Raw genomic sequence first — 23,496 nt, 5'->3', positions numbered from 1 at the left:
CCCGCGTGTCTCCCTCGTGCATCCTCATGGCTCCTTCGTGTCTCTCTCCTCCATGTCTCTCTCTCGCTCTCGAGATGATAGCCTTTGCAGGACCGAGCAGCGGAAGCACAAAAAGGGCGCGCGGTGATGAGAATGGGAAGCATGAAATGCATGAATGATTCGAAGCCGCGGCGGTGAAGTGCATGATTCAGCGGCAGTGCGACTAGGTATCGACACGTCCTAGTGCTTCAGTAGTGCGGCCGCCCAACTGGTATCAAGTATAGTTCTCGTTCTATGGAGATGATTCTACCCTCGAACGTTTCGACTGTCGAAGGTGCCGACGCACAGACGTCGTCCACAACGCGCGCACAGGTAGAAAGTAAAAAGTACTAGTACCTCCTAAGGTCGAACTACTCTCTCGCAATCATCCGGGGGGCACGCGTCGCACTCGCAGCACCGAACCGTCCTTCTGTTATGTGGATATTTGGGGAATCTGGTGCAGCCTCTCATTCTTAGATCATCATCATTACCTAGGAGGTAGTACTCACTGTTGGCCACCTCCACTGGAAGCGATCGTTGCCAGCAGTACCTGTCCCTCGCGGTGAGAGCAGTGGGCACTCCTGGCCCCGAATACAACCAACTGTGCTCTCCGTCTGGACGCGATGCGCTTGCAGCCACGTGCTGCCCACCTTCATTCATCGGACTTCACTTGGGAGCAATGCCGTGGAGGCCCCTTCCCTCAGGTGTGTCTCGCTCTCTTACCACTGCAATGCCTACCCGACATTGTTGCGCGCCTCCTGCGCGTGCACTGGGGGAATGGAATGTACGTATGCTAATTAGGTACATCCAGTCGCTTTCGCCATTGCCACCGCTCCCTTCACCGCCACCCAACAATTCGACCTCCCTCTGCAGATTGGCGACCACATCTACATTATCGAACAAGGCGGCAGCAGGAAAGAATGGTACCGTGGATACTTGGTCGCTCCGCCTGCCCTGCTCGCAGGTCTCACCAGTGATCGGGGCCAGCAGTTGGAGCATCGAGTCTTTTCCGGCATCTTTCCTGCAAACTGCGTCGAGATACGCGAGTTCCTGGGAGATGGCCAACTACAGACCGAGCCTGATGGAGAGGACGGCACCAGCAATGGAGTTCCTCCTGTCGTGGAGGACACTGCCGACCCCCGACAGCGCAGGAAGAGCGAGGCATTGGCAGCACGGCGAAAGAGCAAGCGATTGAGTCGGAGACAGAGCACGCGCGCCCCGGTGAAGGCGAGAAAGTCCATCCTCTTGTCCTCGGATGAGCCCTTGCCCAAGGATCCCAATGCCCCCAAGCCCCTTGCTCCCGTGCCACTCCTCCGTGTGGGCGATGAATCGGGCTTGTCTGCCATAGAACCTCTGGTCGACGAGATTGCCTCGTGTCTGCGAGAGTGGCACGATGCGCGCCTGCACGAGATGCTCCTGGCCCGCCGCTACACCCAGCTCGCACAGGTGGAAGAGCTCGTGAAAAGGGTCGATGTGGCGCGGAATCAGCTCATGCACGATGTCTTGACCCAGAAAGAGCTGCTGGCACTACGAGAGGACACTGTGTGGGATCTGGTGGCGGGGAACAAGATGCTGAGCGACGAAGTCATTGTGCGCAGTCCCACCGAAAAGGGTCGCATCTTGACTGCCGACGACTCGGTCGTGGAGATGACCAAGTTACAGGCGAACATGAGCATCCTCGATCGGCCTCCCAAACCTCCCTCAGACCAACACATGCTGCATCATCTGTTGGTCGACGCACGCAACCTGGTCAGCGAGGCCGACCAACCGGGCATGCTCTACGTGAGCCTGTTCACCAAGGAGCATGGCGAGAAACCAGTGCCGGTCAGTGAGAGCTTTGCCATATCTCTTCCCATGCCGGAAACCACACCCACAGCCTCTGAGGATCAGCCTCAAACATTGTTCGTCAACTTGAGTAACACAGACATCGGCACCGGTGCCGAGACGCGCTCGTTGTATGTCGTGTTCAAGCTATTGCGGGATGAGCCTGTCCGGCAGACCGTCTATGGGCAAGCATTCACGCATACACCAGCGAAGCCATCTCTGCTGCACAGTGGTGCCCATGGGAACTCGCAAACCAGCACCAAGGGCCGACTGAGCGTGTTCGGGAGCACGAGGAAGAAGAGCGACCACGGCCGCAATATCTCTACCGCGAATGGCTCACGACCGGACACGGCGCACTCACAGCGATCAGATCGATCGAGGACATCGAGCAGAACACCTTCCGATACCCGAGCCCCGAGCGAGACGAAGTTGGTGCGACGCTGTGTCGGTCTGGGTGCAATCGACGTGACAGAGCTCGCCCAGGGCCAGAGCAGCGCCGAAACTACAGTTACGCTCTGGACACCCACCTCATCTGCGGGCAACGATAAGAACGACGAAAGCGAAGGCTGGGCTGAGATTGTCCGCGAGCTTGCACGCAGCGCCACAGGTGGCTATGCCCGCGTGGGCATCATGAAACGTTTGGATGTGTTTGTCAAATCTTTTGCTACTGCTGACTTGGAAAGTCTCATTCGAAATACCCCAACGTTGCTACATAAGGTCTTCTTGACCCCCAAGCTTGGCTTCTCCGGTGTGCCTACCCAAAAGCGAAGTGACATCTACCTCACTCTGAGTGAGCCACGGATGCCACGCAATGCGACCTTGGCGCATTCGAAATTTGGCGCGGTGCCGGTGAATCAACGGTGTCAGACGAGTCTGTCGAACTTGCAGCTGACGTTGGAGGTCCGACGTGCGTCGGGAGAACGCTTCGAAGACTGCATCTTTACATCTGCAAACCACCAAGGACATACGGCGTGGCGGACCACGGGAATTGAACCGGGCGAGGGCTGGAACCAGACCATCAGGCTCGCAATTCCTGCCGAGGAAGTCCCCGGAAGCCATGTGGTTATGAGCATTGCTGACTCGCCCAACTTTCCCTTTGCTCTGGCGTGGGTACCTTTGTGGGAATTCGACGCCTTCGTTCGTGATGGCGACCATCAAGTGTCACTCTACGTGTACGACGAATATTCGAGCAGCATCGTTGGCGGCAAAGGCGCATATCTGGCTCTTCCTCCGTGGCACGACAGGAACGACGCTCTCCAAGCCAACGCGGCAACAGTGTCATTGCGCACATTTCTGAGCAGCACCGAGTATTCGCAGGACCCCACCTTGCTCGGTGTCCTGCACTGGAGAAACTACCACGGCGATGGCCTCCAGGAGCTCCTCGAGCGGTTTCCATATGTTCCCGAGATTGAAATCGTGAAGATGCTGCATGGTGTCTTTGCCGTCATGTTCGAGATCTTGCACGAATACGAAGATATTGCGGACTACGAAGACCTTATATTCCACAATTTCGTCGTCATCCTGGGAATTGGACGCGATAAGCGCTTCGAACTGGGGAGCATTATCGAGGACTATGCTACCACGCGACATGACTGGCCGAGGGCAAGCAAGTCGCTCGCACGAGCCTTTCACCGACTGGTGTCTCGCAACATGGATCCAGATGCTTCTCGCAAGCTTCGAGCGGCCTTCAAGGTGGGCGACCAGATGTTGAAGCTGATTGTCGATTCGATGAAGCCGACTCCCGAGACCAATCGTGAAAAAGAGCTCAATGGTGACTTCCCACCAGACCGTCGGGGCGAGCTGAAGGAGGAGCTGCAGAGACTATTTGTGGCAGTCATGGCACTCCTGCGCAATCCCATGCCTGTCCTGCTGGGCACACAAACGCTCCTCGTGCAACGCTTCCACACGTGGCTGCCGGAGCTGACACCACTCATGACTCCCGTGGAGATTCTCGAGGTTGCCACGGACTTGCTGGATTCTTGTGCTCATGCCCGAGGTAAGATGACGCTGTACCGGCTGATTCTCATCGTCAACTACAGCCAGCTCGATGTGTTCAAAGCGCCCGAGACGCGCGCGAATCTGACGGCGAGCACCTTTGGCTGGCTGGAGCCCTACTGGGGTTGGGTGCCGGAACCGGATCAGCAGTGGCGCGACTCGGTGCGATTGTGTTGCGCCGTGGTTGCAACTCAAATGGAACATTTGGGCGAGGAAAGCTGCCAGTATGTGCCCAAACTTGCCGAGTCATATGGCGTGCTGCAGGAACTGCCGCGTCGCCCCAAACGGGTCTTTAGCATGCTCTTTCCGACCAGCTATCCATTCCCGACCAAACGTACGGACAAAGACATCGATGTGGACGAGGCTATGCTCGAGATTGCAGCCCTCATATCGGCAGCACTCACATCGGATCGCAAGTTGTACTTTGATGCCAATACCGTGGACATTCCCGGTGTGCTCGCGCAATCACTTGAAGTTAGCCAAAGCATTCTCTCGTGTCAGGCGTTCCCGTGTAGCTGGCTGAGTCTGCTGGTCAGTCATCACCGGTACAGCATCACTGCGCTGGAGCGCATCGAAGAGGTCCTGATTGAAGGTTTGCCTGATATTTATGCTCCCAATGCTGCCGAGGCTTTTGAATTTGACACGTCCATATGGCGCATCTTCTTCAACACCCTCTTCGCCGCTCTCGGCAGTCCCGCACTCGCCATGGAAACCTTTCCTGAACAAAAACGACGAGCAGTCTGGAAGATTGCGGGCGACGTTCGCGAACTGGGTGCCAACCTGCTCAAGCGCAGTTGGGAGGCGATTGGCTGGGAGACGGATGACCTTGAAAAGCGACTCTATGGATTCGACCGCATGGGCGGTTACCAAGTACAGTTTGTGCCGGAGCTCGTTGCACCGATCGTGGAGCTGTGCCTCAGCGTGCATGGAAGTCTTCGTGGTGTGGCCATTGAAGTGCTGCGCTCCATGATCATTAGTGCGTGGCAGATTGATCAAGACCTGTCGTTGATTCAGACTGCAATGATTGATTGTCTCGACAAGCTGTGCAAAGACAAGACGGTTACGGATACCATGCTGCAGAAGACGTTTGTGCCCGAGATGCTCGAACAGTTCAAGCCGCTGCAGAACACCGTCGAGGACAGTCTGTATAATGCCGTGGTTGACATGTTTAGCAGGATCCAGGAACTGCTAGAGATGCTGGCAAGCGTGCATTCGGGCAAATCGGTCGTCAACGACGCAAGCCGACTGGTGGATACGCTGCGTCTCATGGAGTTTTTGAAGGATGTGCAGTCCGAAGATGCGTATACTCGCTACGTGCACCAGCTCGCCAATATGCAGATTGCCGCTGGGAACATGACCGAAGCCGGTCTGGCCATCCAGATGCACGCTGATCGCCACGAATGGGACCCCAACACCCATGTTCCCGCCCTCAAAGAATCCGAGCTGCCGGCCCAATCGGCCTTTGATCGCAAAGAGGCCTTGTACTTTCGCATGTGCCAACACTACGAAAAGGGCCAGTCGTGGAAACGGGCATTGGCCGCATATCGCGAACTCGCGCACCAGTACGAGCTGAACTCGTTTGACTATTTCAAATTGGCTCGGACACAGCGCGCGATTGCTGGTATTCAAGAGCGCATCGCTCGTGGCGATCGCACGAGCCCACGCTACTTTAGAGTGGTCTACCGCGGGTTGGGCTTTCCAGCCACACTCCGAGACAAGCAATTCATCTTCGAAGGCTATCCGACAGATCGACTATCGATGTTTGAAGAGCGCATGCAGCAGCTTCATCCATCGGCTCAGATTGTACGCGGTGGCGCCGAACCGGGCGTGGAAGGACAATTCTTGCAAATCTATGCGGTGAGTCCCAACAAGGACATTGAGCACATGGTGTTTCAGCGCACCAAAGTGTCACAAGCAGTGCGAGAATACAATTTGATCGCCAATCCACGGAAATTCGCCATGACTTCGAGACACCCTGCGCGTGATCTTCCCATTACCGAACAGGTGGTCGAGAAGGTCATTTATACCGCAGCAGAGGAATTTCCTACCATACTTCGACGCAGCGAGATTGTCAAGATTGAGACGGTCACTCTTCTGCCTATCGAAGCTGCGATTGAGCGCACGACGCGCAAGACTCAAGAATTACTGGCGATGGAGAAGCGCATTGCCAAGGGCATCGACCATGAAGGCACCATGTCGAGGCTCACGGAAGACTTGATGAGCTCTGTGGATCAAGACTCCGACTCCAGCGTCGCACGCTACCGTGGCCTTCTTCCCACTTCCGAGGCCGCAGCAGACACGCTCTCTCTCGACCCTTCAGTCTATTCACGATCCATGGACCCCCCGCTCGAACCGGTGCAAAACGCATTGAAAGTGGCTCTCCTGGATCATGCAGTGGCCATCAGACGTTGTCTGGCCTTGTACAAGAGGCCGCAATACCTGCCGATCCGAGCCGAGCTTCTCCCACGCTTTGAAGCCACTTTCCAGCACGAGCTGGAGGTTCTCTTTCCACAGCGAGAACTGCGACTGGATGAAGAGGACATTACACCGCGAAACTCCATCGAGGATGCGCACATTGCATTGACCGCTGCTGCGAATGAGCAGCAGCAGCAAGCACAAGCGGGAGCTCAACAAGACGATCAGCATGAACCGGAAAAGCGATTTGGACGTCGTCGATCCATCCCCTTCTTGCGGTCTGGTTCGAGAAGAGGTCGCGGATATTCGGAAAGTAATGGCGATGGGGGCGATGGGAGGCAGTCTCGTGGGGGAAGCCGGCATGGGGCAACACAGCGAAGTAACAGTCGGCTGAGCATGTTCCGGGTTCGCAGCAGCGAGCAGTCGCAGCAGCAGCAGCAGCCTGGCGACGATGAGCGGAAATTGGGGGACACGTGGAAGATGGAGAGAAGAGGTTCACTGAGGAAGAGGTTGAGTTTCTTTGGCCCGAAAGGTGATGAGGATTAGGAATCTTCTTCGTCGTGGGAGACTTTGGACAAGCTTGAGTCTTTGGTGGTGGAAGAAGTGGACGTGTGATGATTGTATTATTCTCGTGATACCCCTTAGAGCAATGGCCACCACAGTAGCAGTAGTAACTAATGGTAGATTTTTCTTTTTCACATTCGAGCGAGCGCATAGACAAGACATGACATGACCCTGTTGCACGTGACCCGAACCCTGTCCATCACCTCCACTACATGTAGGTACCACCCACGATCTTCTGGAGTACTCACTCTAGCTTTCCCAATGACACAACTACAACAACGACAATAACATACCCACCCTTTCACCACCACTGCCTCCTCGTCGCCATCGCCATCGCCGTCGCCAACAGATCGATCGACCCACTTGCCGCTCTGCCTCTGCACCCTCGCCTTTCCTCTCCTCGCCTTCGCTCGCTCCACGCCAAAACATGTTATTCTTCAGCTTCTTCAAAACGCTGGTGAATCACGAAATCACCGTGGAATTGAAAAACGACATTTCGATCCGAGGCACGTTGAAGAGTGTGGATCAGTATTTGAATATTAAATTGGATGACATCTCGGTCGTGGAGGAGTTGAAGTATCCGCATTTGGTAGGTTTGGATGATTTTGGGGAGGATGGAAAGATGGGAGGGAAGAAGAGCAAGAGAAAGCTAATGGAATCAATTATAGAGCTCGGTCAAGAATGTCTTCATTCGAGGCAGTGTGGTGCGATATGTGCATCTGCCTGCTGCGGCGGTAGATACGCCTTTGTTAGAGGATGCGACGAGGAGAGGTACGTTCTCATCATCTCATCAAAAACATGATACCTGCGGGGGAGAAAAGAGCTTGGGAAGAGATCGGATACTGATCTACTTTTGGTGTACACAGAAGCTTCACAGACTGCTGCAAAGGCCAAGGCAGGCTGAGCGAGGCAATTCCCGACGATTCGAGGATACAACCATTCATCGAAGAACCTCTTGAGGAGATTAAGAGAAAGAGAGAAATCAAGAGAGAGAGAGAGACTGAAAGTGCTACTGCTACTGCTGCTGGGACCTTAGATGTCCACAAGACAGCGGCAGTGTTGTGACCCGACTTGAGGTCAAAGAAGAATCCTGCCTTTGAGACAGCCAAGGCAAGGCAAAAAGGCGAGACATGATGGCTACGCAGACGCGCACAGTGTGGCTCCTCACGTGCGAGACCCGACGGGGTTGTGATGTGCCACGACGAGGTGGTCTCATAGCATGTTTTTACGAACAGTTCTGGTTTCCTTTTCCATGCTGTTCGTTTGTTCTCACCATTCTTGGATATTCATTTGTGCCCCTCTGACACTGGATATTAAAGATCACAGGTCCCCGTGTCTCTGTTTCAGCTACCAGTGTTCTGCACGACAGTCGCACTTTTTTTTGTTAGAAACAGGCAAAAAAAAGCAATACCTGGTTACTCACTCAACTCCAACTTCCACCACAACACCGGGGCCCACAGTCAAATGACGGCGGGACGCTGCACATCCCCACCCCCTCCCCTCCTCTCCTGACTTGCTTCGGGAGTGTAGTGTCTACACATGTGTGTTTCTCAGAGGTACCTTACTGTCGTAGTACCATGAATGGTTACCCTCCCACAACATAATAAATTTGCACCAAAACGAAACGGGAAGCGACATGCGTGTCAACAAGAAAGAAAATCAAGGCATATATGGGAGGGGTGGATACATGTTGTATACATGAAGTAGGTATAAGAGAGGGAGGATACGGTATATGGTGAGTATCATTTTCATTTTCATCTTCTTCACTATCTTCGTCATCAATAACGACCTCACACCCACTCCAAAAGAAGAAGAAAAAGGAAAAAAAAGAACTTCGATCCAACTCTCTCCAGACTCCTCTCCTCCCTCAAATCCACACATCTACATCATGCTGCTGCTCCTCCTCTTCCTCCACTCTTTCCGCAATATCCCTTTTTTCAAATTTTTCCTATTGTTTGCGATGACAACAACAGCAACAGAAGCAGCAACAATAGCAGCAGAAGCTGAAGCAGAAGCAGAAGCAACTTCTGTAGTACAAGTGAACAATTTCTGTCGCAAATCATATTGGGTCACGGTCATGAATGGCACATTTGGTGTGGAAGGGAATGGAACGTGGGAGTTGCCGAGTGCTTGGTGAGTTTGAGTATTTTCTTTTTTCTTCGGTCCTTATGGGTTGTTGTTGGGAGACAGAGAGAGGGAGGGGGAAAGTGGAAGTGGTAGGGAAGTGGTAGGGAAGTGGTAGGGAAGTGGTATAGAAGGGGAGAGCCTGAGAGCTGAGAGCTGAGAGCCGAAAAGATCAACTAACCTCCCCTCCTCCAGGGCCTACGAAACCCCCATTCATGGAAAAGGAAGTCAGTCATCCTTTTCCCAACTCTACCCCCCTCCCCGCTCAATATAACCTACCCACCTACCTACCTATCTCACCCACAAACAAACAAAAAGTAACCTACTCAATCACATATTACCCTCTTCTTCTTGTTCTTCTGACTCTTCTCCATACTCCATACTCCAACTAAAAAAAATCAATTATAAAAAAATAATTATAAAAATTCCAGATACCCTCGGAATCACCTCTTCACCAAACTATTGGACGACAGAAACTCCCAAACTCATTCTGGGATATACAACGTCTGCAAACCAACTCTGGTGGTCGATTTATTCTTTGGATGGAGAAGTTGGAGATTTGGGGTTTAATGTATGTTTCTCTTGACTCTACATTTTTTTCTATGCATATATGTATATGTATATGTGTACTTGGAATAAAGTATTAATGTTGATTGAGAGAAAACAAATTTTCTTTTATAGGTGACATCTCCCGCTCGAAAAACGACTTCTTCTTCGACGACTCCAGATATTTGTGGAAATGCAGTTTGGTATGAAGTGTTGAATCATAATTGTACGGATGATGGCGAGGTGAGGTTGATGTTGAATTTGTGTGTGTAGGGGTTTGGAAAAAAAGATGGGAATGGGGATTAAGAGTGGATGGGGATGGATTAGACTGGGTGGATAAGTGGAAATATGAGTGAGTGAGTGAGTGAGTGAGTGAGTGAGTGAGTGAGTGAACAAGTAAGTTGGAGCTGGACTGAACCGTTTGTTTGAATTTATAAAAATAATTTGTTTTTGTGATTTTCTTGTGAAAAGAAATTGGGGGGTTTTATGGGGTGGATGTAATGGATTGTCATACGGACTTATGATTGCGCTACAAGATATGGAGAGGATCAGCTTTCCCCCCTCTCCCAAAAAGGAAGGATACTGTCCTCCATAACGTGGATATGCTCGTCTTATATTAGCTGTCTGCTGCTACTACCTCCTAGGTACTACTCTACTCATCTGACGATGTGTAATAACTGTCTTCTTCTGTCTTCTTCTGTAATATGCTTGAAAACCAACATTTTTTCCATTGTATCTCTCATGATGATCTAACATCTCTCTCACACTGTTTTCTTTCTGTCTTTCTTCTCGAAATCACCCAACCCGAGTGATGTTGTCTAGAGCACCTGACGCCTCGCTAATTTTCCACACATACAGCTAATTGAACTCCAAGAATCGATACTGTGGATGTTGTTGAACTTCTTCTTCTTCTTCTTCTTCTTCTTCTTCTTCTTCTTCTTCTTCTTCCTCCTCCTCAGACACGATTCACCACATCAAGCTAGAGAAGAACAGTATCAGTCCACGCCAACTAGACACAAACTCATGTCGTAAATTAAAAAAAAGATGAGCGAAAAAAAAACAAGAAAGCCATCAACTTACATCCCCCTGCCCACTCTTCGAACTCCGCCAGCCCTCATGACCAACATACCCACCCGTCCCGACGCCAATCGCAAACGAGCGATCCTTTGACCGCGCGCCCCAGGCCCAGCCCTGCCCTCTCGAAATAGGAAGATGATACCAACGAAAAGCGAGCCAAGAAGTCGCAATCCCGATAAAACTCCCAAACAAGAGATCAAAGCCAAAATGGTAAAATTCCGCATACCGCGTGCTGGTGATGTAGATGGCGACGCCGACGGGGAAGAGAGCGAGGATGATGAGGTAATTGGGTGGTGCTGCTGCGGCGTTGCGGACGGCTAGAGGGTTGGTGGTGGTGGTGGTGAGGTCGTGTGGAGTGTGAGAGTTTTCGTAGTCGGAGGATTCGAATTTGCCTTCCATGGAGGACGATGCACCGCCGCCGGCTTGGTCGCGGTGGTGGAGAGGGAGTAATTCGTGTTGCGAGGAATTTCGGCGGTGGCTTTGCTGGGGCGTGAATACCGCTGGGAGATGGGGTAGGCCGATGGCGAATTTGCTGCAGATGTAGAGAGTGAGGTAGAGCCTGGAAAAGAGGTCTGTCAGTTGATGTCTGAGGTGGAAAACAGATTATATAGCTTCTCGCTGGTGATTTGCTTACAGTCCGGACCATGACCACGATGCATGTCCACTTGGAAAGCTGCGGAAGCCGTCTTGCAGCAAGTCATCGTCGTCTTGATTGCAAATCGAAGAATCGACTAATGTCCATCGCACGCTGAGATCTTGTCCATAGCCACCACGGTACGCAGCAGTAATATCTTCGAGATCAGGATTGCACCTTGCAAGAAGATTGGGGCGAGGTTTTCCAAACAGATTCTTCATCCCTTGCGCTATAGCGAAGACATGTGTTAGTGAAGAGTATTGCGACTGTCGCAAGATGAGAATCATCAAAAAGAGAAGAAAAAAAAAGAAAAAAAAATCACATACTGACAAAAAAGGCGACAGCAAGAGACAAAGCCAGTCCCGCAAGCCCTTTCTCCAACTCCCAAAGTTTGAGGCGCAAGACCTGTGACCTCGTCGAAATGCGACGAACCTCAGCGCCAGGCACCAAAATGAGGGTGATGAGAGTGATGATAGCAGCGGGAGCCACCAAAGCAATGACGACCAGCATCCATGTGGTAATCGTTTCTTCCACGTACGGAAACGAGATTTCCTGGTTGAGAAGTGAAAATGGGCGATGGTGAGGCTTGACGAGGGACAGAGCTCCGCCTGCTGCGGCGAAGGCGATGATGATGATCCAGTCGAAGATGTAGGATGCAATCAGTTTCTTCGAACCCATTTCGTGCGCGGCATTCCTGAGGACGTCTTTGTTGGCGGTTGGTCTCATTATGGCTGTGATCATTCTCTTGAAACTCTCTCCTTTTCTCTCTCTCCGTTTTCTTCTCTTTCTCTTCCTTTTTCTCTCTCTCTCTCTCCCTTCTGGCGTGATACCTGGTATGTATCTGATCCGTATCTCCCAAAGAGAAGACTCAAAATAACAAAAGACGAAGAGAATCAACGTAAAACTAAGGCAACTAGGGTAAGTCGTAGAGTAAGTAAGTAGTAGCTCCCCCTAAGGTAACTCGTGTGGCAAGCCAAGCATGCGCCGTTTCTGCTGAGCCACGCGGTCGGCGTCAAAACACACTTCGCTTCCTCTGCATTCTAATCGTGTCTGTGTCACAAGTCGGAGAAAAAACAGTTGTTTTTCCATGTTTCGTTTGGGGATATGTGAAACCAGCGACATTCTTTTGTTCACCTCCACCTCCTTTTCCCTACCTCCATATGATCTGGACCTACTCAAAAACACATCACCCCTCATCACTCCCTTCAGCTCTGTGTGACATTTTTTTTTTCCCTTTCTTCTGGACATAAAATTCTCTAAGCGAAAATCGAGCAGGTCGGGTGGGGACACACAGCGCAAACATAAGTGACACTAGGAGGTAAGAGTAAAACTAGAAGGAAGCTGGTGAGACGAGAGCAGAACCAATCGTGAAACGGCACAAACCCCCCTTTCAAGAGAGAATCCCCGAGAGAGATTGGCTTGGGATGCTTGGCCACTTTTGACCTTTCGTCATTGACACCTACTAAGATTCTTACTAGAGGTCCTGATATTCCTATACCCAACACGTACATGAACTTAATGCGCAGGCGGCAGCACGGAAAGCGCATTATCCTTTTTATTAATATTATGCTCTACCTGACATACATGTAGCCGCCACTCGCGGGATTGGTCTCAGAATACTGCCAATAGAAGAGCTACGAGTGACATCTACGTTATTTAACTACATGTACCAAGTTTGATGGACGCGTATCGCACGTAGTCGCGCGCTATGCCATTGTTCGGTGTACATATCGTTCCGCTATCCGTATTAGTGCTCGAATATCTCATATGTACATACAGTACTCGCAGAACAAACCCCCCCGCCATTGCGATCGAGTAGATGAGGCGGCGATACTCTTGGCGCGGGCATGTACAAGTAGCCGGACCATGCGGCGGCACTCTGTCTGCCGTCGAGAGCTACGAGTCCACATCATGGCTGCGTTCGAGGTGGTATATATCCGCTGTGCTGCCATGGACACTTACTCCAACAGACATTCAGGCATGGCATCTACGCTGAGACTCTGGACGACTCTCAAGGCAGCAGCATGTATGCGATCGCGGTCGACTGCCCACTTCAATAAGCAGACGCGGCGAGCATGTCGCATTAAGTAGACATTTCACCCGATTGCAGGGCGAATGCAGGTCCTTCCTCCGGCATCCGAACAGTGGTCGAGTGGCGACACATCAGATGGGGTCACCACGGCGCGGCTATATGAGACATCTCACTCCAGGACTCTGCTGCACGTCCTCTTTGGCTGCCTTGATGGCTCTGTATCGCATAATGGATGTAAACGATGAAATGCTGAACGCTTCATCGCTCACCGGGTCGCGCGCATTTCTTGCTGCCCATCAGTCCCTGCAATGTGTCCAGGCTCGCGGAAGACAGCAGTCATTGCATCCTCGAGTATCTGCATCCCTTCATCAATCTCCGCATCGGAAATGATGAGTGGTGGGACGAATCGCAGAGTGTTCGTGCCGCAGGTAATGACCAGGAGACCTCTCTCACGCGCAGCTGTAATGACTGGCGTGGGGTCGGCGCTCAACTGCAGACCCAGGATGAGCCCACGACCGCGGACTTCTTGCACAACATCTGGGAAAGCTTCGTGGATTCGAGTGAAATGCTGACGGAAGCGTGCTTCCTTCTTCAGCACATCTTGCTGTAGCTCCGGGTCTGCAAGTCGAGTGACAATGTAATGCGCCAATCGGCATCCCAGTGGGTTGCCACCATACGTAGTACCGTGATCGCCAGTCACAATCTTGCTGGATACGTCTTCTGTCACCATCGTCGCACCAATGGGGAAACCATTGCCAAGAGCCTTTGCGGTAGTGACCACGTCCGGGTGTGCTTCTTTGGGAAGTGCGGCGTGAGCCCACAGCTTACCAGTGCGTGCAAGACCACATTGAATCTCGTCGTGGATCAGCACGGCGCCCACTTCTGTGCAGCGCTTGCGGAGCGCGAGCAGGAATTCATGAGATGCGACATTGACTCCACCCTCTCCTTGTATAGGCTCAACAATCACACCACATGTCTTATCAGTTACGAGCTCGTTGATTCCAGCGATGTCGTTGTATGTGCCGTACTTGAATCCTGGGATCATAGGCGAAAAGGGCTTCTGATATTTGGGGTTTGGCGTGGCCGACAGTGATCCCATCGTACGTCCATGGAACGCACCTTGGAAGCTCACCAACTCATACTTACTGCCATCTGGCTGCATGCTGCGTCCGTACTTTCGGGCAAACTTGATCGCAGCCTCATTGGCCTCGCTCCCAGAATTGCAGACGAAAACACGTGCAGCATCGAAGCCACCAGCCTCCCTGGTCTTCTCAACCATGAGCTGGCTGAGAGCACCCGTCCATGGGTTGTAGTACAGATTCGAGCTGTGTACCAAGGTCTGCGACTGCTCATATAGGATCCTGCTCATCTGGGCGTCACAGTGTCCCAAAGCATTGACAGCAATGCCCGCGGTGAAGTCCAAGTATCGTCGATTCTCAATATCCCAGATGTAGCAGCCCTCGCCTTTGTGAAACACCGGAGGTGGCCGGACATAGGTAGGAACCATGAATGGCGCATATGAGTCGACGAGGCGTGCGGTCTGTGAGTCGGACGACGGGTCTGGTGTACGAAGGGATGCTTCTTTCTGCACTGTGGTCAGCGATATCCTGCTCTCGGTGACTCCTCACGCAGTCTTACCTCAATGGCATGCTTCTGCCCTGCTGGCAGACTCGACTGCGCCGTCGCTACAGAAGCGTAGCATCTGCGAGGCGCGACAGTGGTATTCCCTGCGTGCGAGCGCAAAAGCGCGCCGACACGCTTGCTGCATGTGCGAATTGACATGTTGGCTTGCAATGTATGTCAATGTATCTTGAACAAGCAAAGCACAGCGAAGAGGAGTAAGGAAAGGAGTCGTATGGTGACTCTCTTTGCGAGATTTTTTTGAGTTGCATCACGACCCCGGGTAGATGGCAGCAGTAGCGACTTCGGCGACAGCCCGCAACGTGGATCAAGGGTCTCACTATGATGAAAAGATCAACCGTTTCATCTTGTCGTCTAAGTTCTACCTCCTGCACCCTCGTCTCACACAACCTCATCTCTCAACAGCCTCCTCTCGAACAACACCTAAACTACCTCTCTGCACATACTATTCAGCGCTCCCGCGCGTAAATCTGTATTGATGTCTCAGCTGCCGCCGTTGAGTACCTAGGCGGGCTGTATGATCAACACCATTATCCTCACAATCATAGCTCAATACTCATAGTCCATAAAAAGATATCATCAAGCTACAAGTTTTCTACAGAATCTACTAACCTCTGATATACAACCTCGTTATATCCAAAATCGACTGCCATCGCTACAGCGACGTGCCTATACAAGCTCGTTACGTCCCGCTATTCTACAATGCCGTAATATTACGGCCGCTAGTCTCGCCGACTAGAGCTTTCAGCAACGTTAGCAGTCCTTTGTCCTTCGAAGGTGCCTTCGGTAGTGCCGACCTTCTCGCTACTAATAGAGGCAGTAAAAGCTAAGATATCTAGTACTGAAGTTTCGCTTATACGTTTCCTATTCCTGCCTAAGCTTGCTGGAAGGTCTATACGTATGCTAGGACAACGTAGGTAGTATAAGGTAGGTAGGCTTGCTTAAAGGTCACTACAAACCACTGGATGAATAGCCTGTCGATGTAAGTAGATCCACTATTACTACCTGGATATATAAGGCGAGGTCAACCAATTGTAGAGCACTAATAGATATACTACCTACCTAGCATCAACAAGCAGCTCCTTCAAACTTAACGAGGGCTATTGTCAAGATGGCAAACGGATATAGCAGAACCGTTGCGCCTCCGAGCATTGGTATACGGTTTGCTAGGAAGTTATACTCTATGCCGTGCTAGCACCAGAATTGTATCGTCGGTTGACGGGAAGGGTTACTATCGGGAAGAGAGGTTGCGGGCATATAGCATATAACGGGTAGCTGGATACCTGTAAGGTAATGGAAGAGGTGTGCACTGCCAACGAAGTACCTATGCCGAATGATGAGAAAGAGAACAGCATTGGCGACGTCGTGTAAAATCGAGCGCTGACATGGCGCTCGCTAAGGACTTCCCGTTTGGCACAGTGCTCCTCCATGGATACTTGCGGGACGACGGCCCGACAGGAGGACTGTAGAAAAAGGTCATTGTTGCCGGTGTCCCATCTCCTACCTCCGCACATCTCCAAGGAGCCATCGTAACAAGTTACAACAGAGCCGCGGTTAATATAGTACAGATACAAAGCGGCCTCGAGCCCGAAAATACTAACCGAAGTGCACTGCATGCAGCAACTTCGTCCCGATCGTGTAATACACCAATCAACCACAAGCAGAGACACTCTGTGGCGGCAAATGTCCCAATTTCCTCTCGCCCTGGGCCAGCGCAACACATTCTCGCAGCCAGTGTCCGTATACCGTTTTCAGCATTCCGAGGAGGAGCCCAAGGAATTTGCGCTTGGCGCCACGCTGGTGGCTTGCAGCCCATGCGGATGCAGCGTAGTACCAGTGCGGAGGTTTGCCCTTCAACAGAGAGAGCGCTGGACCAGTCAAGCCAACCTCCCCATCATTCGTGCGGGTGACAAGTTCATGTACTGTGTGAAAGCGCCCGCATGAGCTGCTATTAAGATGATGAAAAGAGCACTATCGAAAATTGGCTGGCTATGACAAACAGATGTAGCTTTTATTACCTACGGCTTGGACCAGCTTCGACATCGCGGAGAGGTGTGGTTTGTGCATGTCCGTTCTCACATTGAATACAACTAAATAATAAAAAGGTACAGCGTCGCAATCTGTAGAATGCCGTTCTACTTGGCGCCTTATCCGGGACACAAGATTCTCCAAGTTTCCATAGAAGCGTTCGCCCAGAGAGTGATGAGGGTCTTGGTCTTGCCCATGTTAGCCTCGACGTGCTGCTCGCGTGCAGCTTACCTTAGAGGCTGTTCAATAGCCTCCAACCGCAGTTGCCGCGGTTCAAATTCGTAGTGTTTATAGTCTATTGAACGTACTAATACAGTAATACGGTAGTTAATGAAGCTATTGAACGTAAATCGTACTTACCACAGTCTATATAGTTGCCTATAGTCTATAAATATACGGTTGAACTGTAATCAACTTAATCGTAGTAGCTATATTACCTCTTAGCGTATCGGTTTTCCTAATAGGGTAATCTATCTATATTTTCGCACTACGACTATCAATACAGCTGTTAAGGTATATTCTTTATCGTATTGCCTATAGTCTATAGTCGCTAACGTCTAAATGTAGTAATTTTGCGAACGATCGATATCGTCCGATAGCGAGGAGGAAAGGCAGTCTACTACTAACCTCGCCGCCGCCGCCGCCTACTACAACGAATTCCTCTTACGCGAGCCCTAGAAAGAGAGCGACTATAGTACTCTATAGACAGCGTACTTTATTAACTATAAAGACGAATTGTATAGCCTAATACGTATAAATAGACGTACGTTTAAGGCGTTACTAGCAAGATTGATAGTCTATAGGTTAGAGTTAGAGTATACCCTTACCGCTATAGAGAGACTTATACATTTCCTATATATCGTTAGGCAAGGTAGTAGCTTCTACGTAGTAAAGAGTCAGTTTAGACGGCCGCTAGGTACTATAAGCGATAGTTTCTACTATATTATTACCGTAAAGCCCTCTCTCCTACTACCGTCCTCGAGTAGACGATCGGATAGGCCCGGCTTACGGTAGGTCGCGGCGTAGCTCCGCGGTAAAAGAGGTAGGATAGGTAGAGGTCCGGAAGGACGTAGAGATGCCCGTAGGTAGTAGGAACGGTAATATTAGAAGACAAAGCGTACTATAGGGTAACGACATCAATTATAGTAGAGTAGGTATCCGTACGTCTACGTCCTAATTATATCCGTCCTCTCCTCTATCCTAAAAAGAAGAAAACTACCCTATATAGCTACCCGCCGGGAGTAGTACGGCCCTCCCGGACCGTCCGGCTCTCGGCTCTACCCTAACGCCCTACGTAAAAGAAACACGCCTAGCCGCTTAATATACCCTCCCCTACCTATATGTCTATCCTATAGACATAGGTATAACTAAACCCCCCCCCCCTATCTAACGATTACGTATAGAAAAGCAGACCTAAACGACCCGTCGAAAACAAGGTACCTAATCGTAAAAACCTAAACCCTCCCTATACTCGGAAGCTCCCGGTTAGGCTCTAGGGGCCTAACTAACGTACTACCTATTCTATCTAGGATATATCGCCCTTAAGTATAGTACCGGAGCCTTCCTCTATATACTTAGAGTCGAGAGTAGAAAAATCAGGCTATAGTCGAAACTTAAAGTTACCCTTATAGCGGAAGTAACTAGCGTTCCCGAAGAGTAGTATTTTAGAATTACGAATATAGTCGAAAACCTTCTTATACCTCTTAATAGCGTTCGCCTACTATTTGAGCTTATACGCCTCCTACTAAGCAAGAGATTCTATATAAGCAATATAGTTCAACTCGTTAATAACTTCTATATCGGCCTAAGATTTACGACTAACTAGAGCGTCTAAGATTAGGCTAAAGCTATCTAACTAGGCTATAGTAGGAAATCGGTACGGAATTAGACTATATATATTAGAGTAGCCCGACGGGCTAGATAGTAGGGCAGTTATTGTTCGGTATACCTCCGCGATCTACTAAAGGGTCCCTATTTTCGGGTTCTCTATCTCTCCGGTTTCTATATTAGTAATAGCTATAAACTAAGGGAGGATCGTACGTCGTACGCCCTACGAAGGTAGTACGCTATAAGGAATACGGAGGTCGGTAATACGGACGCTATATCGCTAGACCGGAGTTAGCTACTAATCTAGACCTATCTTCTTTCTTAGTTTAGGCCTAAGCTCCTTATTGTAACACGCTAGGGCAGAGAAGCCCTAGCGAACCCCCGGCGAGGCGGGCGGGGCGTGCCGCGCGGGACGGGAAGCCCTCGCGGACCCCCGGCGATCCGGTTAGGCCTTATCATAGGTACAACCCACCCTGGTAGGTATGTAGGGTAGGTTAGGTATTGGCAATACCCAATAGGTATAGGTATTTAGCTGGGTAAACCCAACCTATCGGGTTGGGTACAAACCTAGTAGGTATTACGATACCTAGTAGGTATTGCGTACCTATTAGGTATTGATTTTTCGTAAACAGAAAGAAAAAGCCTAGAAACCGAGTGCCCTAAGAGCAAGTTATTTGAACTAGGTATTAGAAAAGAAACTGTATATAAGCCCGATATAGATAAGAGGAGAAAGAGAGTAGTCAGATCGAATAAATAAATATAGAAGAATATATACGCTAGATTACAGCTTGTGATATTTTGAAACTTGAGCACTATAGTCGGTAAATATGGTCGGTAGGTAAACTTTATACAAGCTCAAACCAAGCTCGCTATAATCGTCTCGTAGTATCCCGGAGGCACTCTTGCGCAAGCTTGAAGCTTAGGCGTACCGATCGCCTTAGCTCCTCTACCCTATCTCCCTTATTATCGCTGATTGTATCTAAGTCACTAATCCGTTCTATAAGATCTTTTGTCTGCTCTCGGTCTTTACTTAGGATCTCCTATGAAGTTAGAGTACTAAGAAGCGCTTAAGCAGCCTCTATAGCCTCGTAGGCGATAAGAACTCTAGTATCGTACTTATCGTCGCGGTAGCGGAAACGGGATACTATTAGTTCAGAGAATGTTGATACGGAGTATTAGCGATTGAAACGACTTTGGTGTCGAGCGATACTAAAATCGCGCTCATACCTAACTCCGGCCGTAGGAATACAGAGAATATCCCGCGCTATTAGTACGAGAGTAGGGTACTTAGGCTCAAGCGAAGACTATATCTTCAGTACCTCGAATAGATCCCCTTCATCTATATTAGCGTCTAGATAGTCGGCAAGCTCGTTACCCTTACGAGTGCTACGTCGTTGAGTTTAAGAAGACTCTGCACTCCTACCAAGAGTAAAGTCGATCTAGCCCTTATGCCGACCACTTCTACTACGTAACTCGTAGGTAGAAGTGCTCGATAATGGACGATAGCTCTTCTCCTACTCTGTTCTTAGCTTACCCTCGTAATACTCGCAGTAGCTTTCATCCCCGAAGTTATCGCGTACCTAGAACTTCCGCTTAAGGCAGGGGGTAAGGAGGATACTAATGCCGTAGTAATCGCCAAATCGATCCTAGGTATCTCGATAATATTTCTTAAGCTTAGCCTAAGTAGCCTCGTATACCTAATATACATCCTTCTTCCAAGGTATCCTCTTATTCTTAAGTCGCTTCATCGCCTCCTCTAGAATGTCGAAAAGCTGGTTATAGTATACGAGGACAAGGTAGATAGTCGGACCTTTCGTTGTTCCGATCGTTGCTGTCGCCGCTGCGAATGGTTTCGTAAGGTCGATAAGGTACTTAACCCTTTACTACTCTTCGGAATCGATACCTATATCTTTACTTAGGTCGAGTCGATCGATATAAGATTCGATAACTCTTTACAGTCTGCTGAAGCGATCGAGTATTAATGTTGTTGAGGACTACCTTGTCTTTACGTCTTAAACGACCCTTAGGATCCGATCTTGAACGCTATTCTACCGACGGTGCTTTGCAAATAGCTCCTTCTTTTGAAGCATCTCTTTCTGTAGGTCGATAAACTGCTCGAACCTTTGAGAGCTCGAGTTAATAAAGACGCAAAGTTTCCGGATCTAGGGATCGAAATCAGCGAAGGGAATCTCGAGTGCCGACTATAATTGCCGACTACGAGAGCCGACTACACTTTGAAAATAGGAAGGTTAATAGGCGATAGGCCGCAGAGACTAATCTTACCTTCAGAAGGAGGTAAGGTATACTATTAGCTTGAGGGCGGCTGATCTGCTTACTCTGTTTTCTCCTCCTCTGTAATATCTGCCGATCTTTCTCGTAATCCCAGTATTCGGAAAGGTCGTTAGTCGGATAGAGCCCTAGGCGGTCGAAAAAGGCCTTTAAGGGAAGCTAGGCAGTATATACAAAGCAGGGAAATCGCTCGGGACGGCTAGCTCGATTATACTCCGCGATTGCCTCCTCCTTATCCTCTCCTATCTCCGAGTCGGGACTGCTCTCTATACCTTCCTCTAAGCTCGTTGCTAGCCTCCTAGCCGTTATACCGTACCTCTCTTGATAAGTATCAATCGCTGAAACACTATAGAATATTAGAAGGAAGTAGGAAGAGTAAAGCAAGTAGTCTTATATCGCATTGTATAGGGTCTTATTGTTCGAGGCATTGTCGTACGTAATTGCAGTCAATCGGCACTCAATCTCGAACTCTTGTAAGATTTCGAATAGTATCTCCGCAAGGTAATTACTAGTATAACGGCTAGTAATATATAGAAAGCTAAGCATCCCTTTGTACTAGACCTAGTAGTCGTTAATCTAGTAGACCCGGATAGTAAGGAATAAGGTTTTTATACCTCTGGATTGCTAGCTATTATACGCGATAGCTATCTTGAATCTACTAGTAAGATAGGTCTTAAGGGATTCAGTAGACTCTTGAACCTTAGTACCGAGTATCCTACGGTATATCGAGGCGGATTTGAACTGAATTGTCTCGACCTGTCCCGGGAGTAGGGCTATATAAGTCTGTTTTACTGACGGTCGTTCAAAGAACTGGAATAGCAGACTATTGTCGATAATTATCTCGAAGGATAAGCGCGGGAAATCGTCCGGTATATAGCCTAGGTCCCTCGTCTATCGCGGATTGCTTATAGTCTAGAGATAAAGTTTCAGTATAGTTACTTAGACATAGTCGGCAGATATAGTCGGTAGGTATAGTCGGTAGGCATGGTCGGCAGGTCTGGTCGTCGGTAGTCAGTACTTACTTGTCGATGCTTTGCGGTTGCAAACATCTCCTTCGTAAACCCTCGCTTATCTTGTTTCTCCTAGTAGTTCGAGGAGTCTAGATACTTCTCGACAGACGTTGTACCGGTATTTAGTACAGGATATTTTAGTATAGCGTTACAGCACCTATATACGACTTTAGGTATCGCATCTTCTTAAAGCATTCCCTCCTCTAGGAAATCCTATACCTAAGATGTCCGAGACTTACTCCCCTAGGTAACTAGGGACCGATCAAATATAGTACGACCGTTCCGCTTTTTGAGCCGCTTCCTAGTATAGTTCCACTAGCGTACCTCGTACTACTTCTCAAAGTTCTCCTTATACTTAAACCTCTATAGCCAGCAGTTGGCCTTAATATCCTACTCCCCGATATAGTCCGGCTCAACGGGGAGTACTAGAGAGGAATCTAGATCTTCTTCTACTATAGTCGGCCGTCTTGTACGACGCTTGCGAACCTCTGTTCTACGTCGGCGGTCCCCTAGTGTTAGGCTCGGTAGGAGGTTCGTCGCGGAACTATATCGTTAGCGTAAGCGAGCGCTCGATCGTATAGGGGTAGCAGAAGAGCTTCCTAGCTGTAAGGAGGATTCGAATCGGGAGCTTCCGACTCCTAGAGAGGAAGCAAAGGAAGACGAAAATATAGTATTTCAGACTCCGACGTCGTGAATCCGTTACGAGAGGATAGAGGAGAGGGAACGTAGGAATTGAAAGGAGGGAAAGTAGGAATTTCAGAATCCTAGTACGCTACCCTATAGGGGTTGAGCGAATAGAATTCGCAGGCCTACTTCCGGCTGCGAGCCAACCTATCAGATAGTCTAATTCTTACTACTAACCCTCCTACCCTTTCTTCTATCCCTCTTCGTCTTCTTAAAACAGGCGAGGCTCCTAGTCCTCCGAGTCTGAAATCTCGAACCCTCTAACAAAGTTGCGAATATAGAGTCCTTCGTAAGTACCTTCTCGATTCCCGAAGATACTAGGTATAGTTCATCTTCTCGTAGTAGTAGGAGTAGAAAGGCCTCTAGAGTAATCCTATTATACTCTTTAACATTGCACTCGATAAGGGCAGCTATTATTTTAGGCTAGAGAGTCTGTTCGCGGCTTAGAGTATTCTCCCTCTTACAGAGCTTGTATACTATCTTCGCGAGGTACTTCTCCCCTTTTAAGCTTACTAATAGAAGGAAACCATTAGCGGAGTAGTTATAATTTTCTAGTATTAGCTAGGAGGGTCTAGGAAGACCACTTGAATAAGCCCTTTAGGCTGCGACATCCTAGGCAAGGATACTACGGCAGACTGCGCGCTCGATTAGGCTGAAAATCTCGTATAGCAGTAGGAGTCGTACTTCTCTAACGCAGATCTAGGATTATTAGAAAATAGTCGGTAGGTATAGTCGGCAGATAAGCTTACCTTTTTAGTCTCGCTATCGACAATTTGTGAAATCTGCTT

At 49.6% G+C, this 23,496-nt stretch overlaps 7 protein-coding genes across 7 annotated transcripts; 3 read left to right on the top strand and 4 right to left on the bottom strand.

The window, feature by feature from the left end:
- The first annotated feature begins 426 nt into the window (after positions 1-426).
- Positions 427-6,930, top strand: SEPMUDRAFT_146804 (uncharacterized protein). Its single transcript, XM_016903876.1, has 2 exons — positions 427-722; positions 830-6,930. Exons 1-2 carry the CDS (start codon positions 698-700, stop codon positions 6,796-6,798), a joined length of 5,994 nt encoding a protein of 1,997 aa, XP_016766015.1. The 5' UTR covers positions 427-697; the 3' UTR covers positions 6,799-6,930.
- Positions 6,931-7,116: 186 nt separating this feature from the next.
- On the top strand, positions 7,117-8,111 carry SEPMUDRAFT_58769 (U6 snRNA-associated Sm-like protein LSm2). Its single transcript, XM_016909474.1, has 3 exons — positions 7,117-7,405; positions 7,485-7,587; positions 7,683-8,111. The coding sequence occupies exons 1-3, from the start codon at positions 7,244-7,246 to the stop codon at positions 7,718-7,720; spliced, it is 303 nt and encodes a 100-aa protein (XP_016766014.1). The 5' UTR covers positions 7,117-7,243; the 3' UTR covers positions 7,721-8,111.
- A 665-nt stretch (positions 8,112-8,776) lies between these two features.
- On the top strand, positions 8,777-9,759 carry SEPMUDRAFT_35545 (uncharacterized protein; the record flags this gene model as incomplete). The annotated part of the gene is made up of 4 exons (XM_016908612.1): positions 8,777-8,949; positions 9,136-9,167; positions 9,414-9,511; positions 9,622-9,759. The coding sequence occupies 4 exons, from the start codon at positions 8,777-8,779 to the stop codon at positions 9,757-9,759; spliced, it is 441 nt and encodes a 146-aa protein (XP_016766013.1).
- A 798-nt stretch (positions 9,760-10,557) lies between these two features.
- On the bottom strand, positions 10,558-11,875 carry SEPMUDRAFT_34981 (acid phosphatase/Vanadium-dependent haloperoxidase; the record flags this gene model as incomplete). Its single annotated transcript, XM_016908588.1, has 3 exons — positions 10,558-11,122; positions 11,198-11,426; positions 11,524-11,875. 3 exons carry the CDS (start codon positions 11,873-11,875, stop codon positions 10,558-10,560), a joined length of 1,146 nt encoding a protein of 381 aa, XP_016766012.1.
- An 876-nt stretch (positions 11,876-12,751) lies between these two features.
- On the bottom strand, positions 12,752-15,035 carry SEPMUDRAFT_146802 (acetylornithine aminotransferase mitochondrial precursor). Its single transcript, XM_016903875.1, has 2 exons — positions 14,868-15,035; positions 12,752-14,814 (listed from the first exon to the last, which is right to left on the bottom strand). Exons 1-2 carry the CDS (start codon positions 15,009-15,011, stop codon positions 13,495-13,497), a joined length of 1,464 nt encoding a protein of 487 aa, XP_016766011.1. The 5' UTR covers positions 15,012-15,035; the 3' UTR covers positions 12,752-13,494.
- A 1,485-nt stretch (positions 15,036-16,520) lies between these two features.
- SEPMUDRAFT_113864 (uncharacterized protein) lies at positions 16,521-16,913 on the bottom strand (the record flags this gene model as incomplete). The annotated part of the gene is made up of 2 exons (XM_016901058.1): positions 16,521-16,792; positions 16,871-16,913. The coding sequence occupies 2 exons, from the start codon at positions 16,911-16,913 to the stop codon at positions 16,521-16,523; spliced, it is 315 nt and encodes a 104-aa protein (XP_016766010.1).
- Positions 16,914-20,422: 3,509 nt separating this feature from the next.
- On the bottom strand, positions 20,423-20,605 carry SEPMUDRAFT_34538 (uncharacterized protein; the record flags this gene model as incomplete). Its single annotated transcript, XM_016908575.1, has 1 exon — positions 20,423-20,605. A coding segment is annotated over one exon (183 nt), but the record flags the coding sequence as incomplete, so codon positions are not given.
- Positions 20,606-23,496: the final 2,891 nt, after the last annotated feature.

This window comes from Sphaerulina musiva, assembly GCF_000320565.1.
Source record: "Sphaerulina musiva SO2202 unplaced genomic scaffold SEPMUscaffold_1, whole genome shotgun sequence".
In the NCBI taxonomy this organism is placed as follows: Eukaryota; Fungi; Ascomycota; class Dothideomycetes; order Mycosphaerellales; family Mycosphaerellaceae; genus Sphaerulina; species Sphaerulina musiva.
Note: the sequence above shows the minus strand (reverse complement) of the source record. Positions and strands in the feature narration are given on the sequence as shown.

What these genes read in the sequence shown, in the direction of transcription:
- SEPMUDRAFT_146804 (XM_016903876.1), top strand. Translation starts at nt 698, where the DNA reads ATGCCGTGGAGGCCCCTTCCCTCAG. An exon ending in GTGGAGGCCCCTTCCCTCAG is followed by an intron (nt 723 to 829) that starts GTGTGTCTCGCT and finishes AGGTACATCCAG; the next exon opens with TCGCTTTCGCCATTGCCACC.
- SEPMUDRAFT_58769 (XM_016909474.1), top strand. Translation starts at nt 7,244, where the DNA reads ATGTTATTCTTCAGCTTCTTCAAAACGCTGGTGAATCACGAAATCACC. An exon ending in AGTTGAAGTATCCGCATTTG is followed by an intron (nt 7,406 to 7,484) that starts GTAGGTTTGGAT and finishes AATCAATTATAG; the next exon opens with AGCTCGGTCAAGAATGTCTT. An exon ending in AGAGGATGCGACGAGGAGAG is followed by an intron (nt 7,588 to 7,682) that starts GTACGTTCTCAT and finishes TGGTGTACACAG; the next exon opens with AAGCTTCACAGACTGCTGCA.
- SEPMUDRAFT_146802 (XM_016903875.1), bottom strand. Translation starts at nt 15,011, where the DNA reads ATGTCAATTCGCACATGCAGCAAGCGTGTCGGCGCGCTTTTGCGCTCG. An exon ending in GGCAGAAGCATGCCATTGAG is followed by an intron (nt 14,815 to 14,867) that starts GTAAGACTGCGT and finishes ACCACAGTGCAG; the next exon opens with AAAGAAGCATCCCTTCGTAC.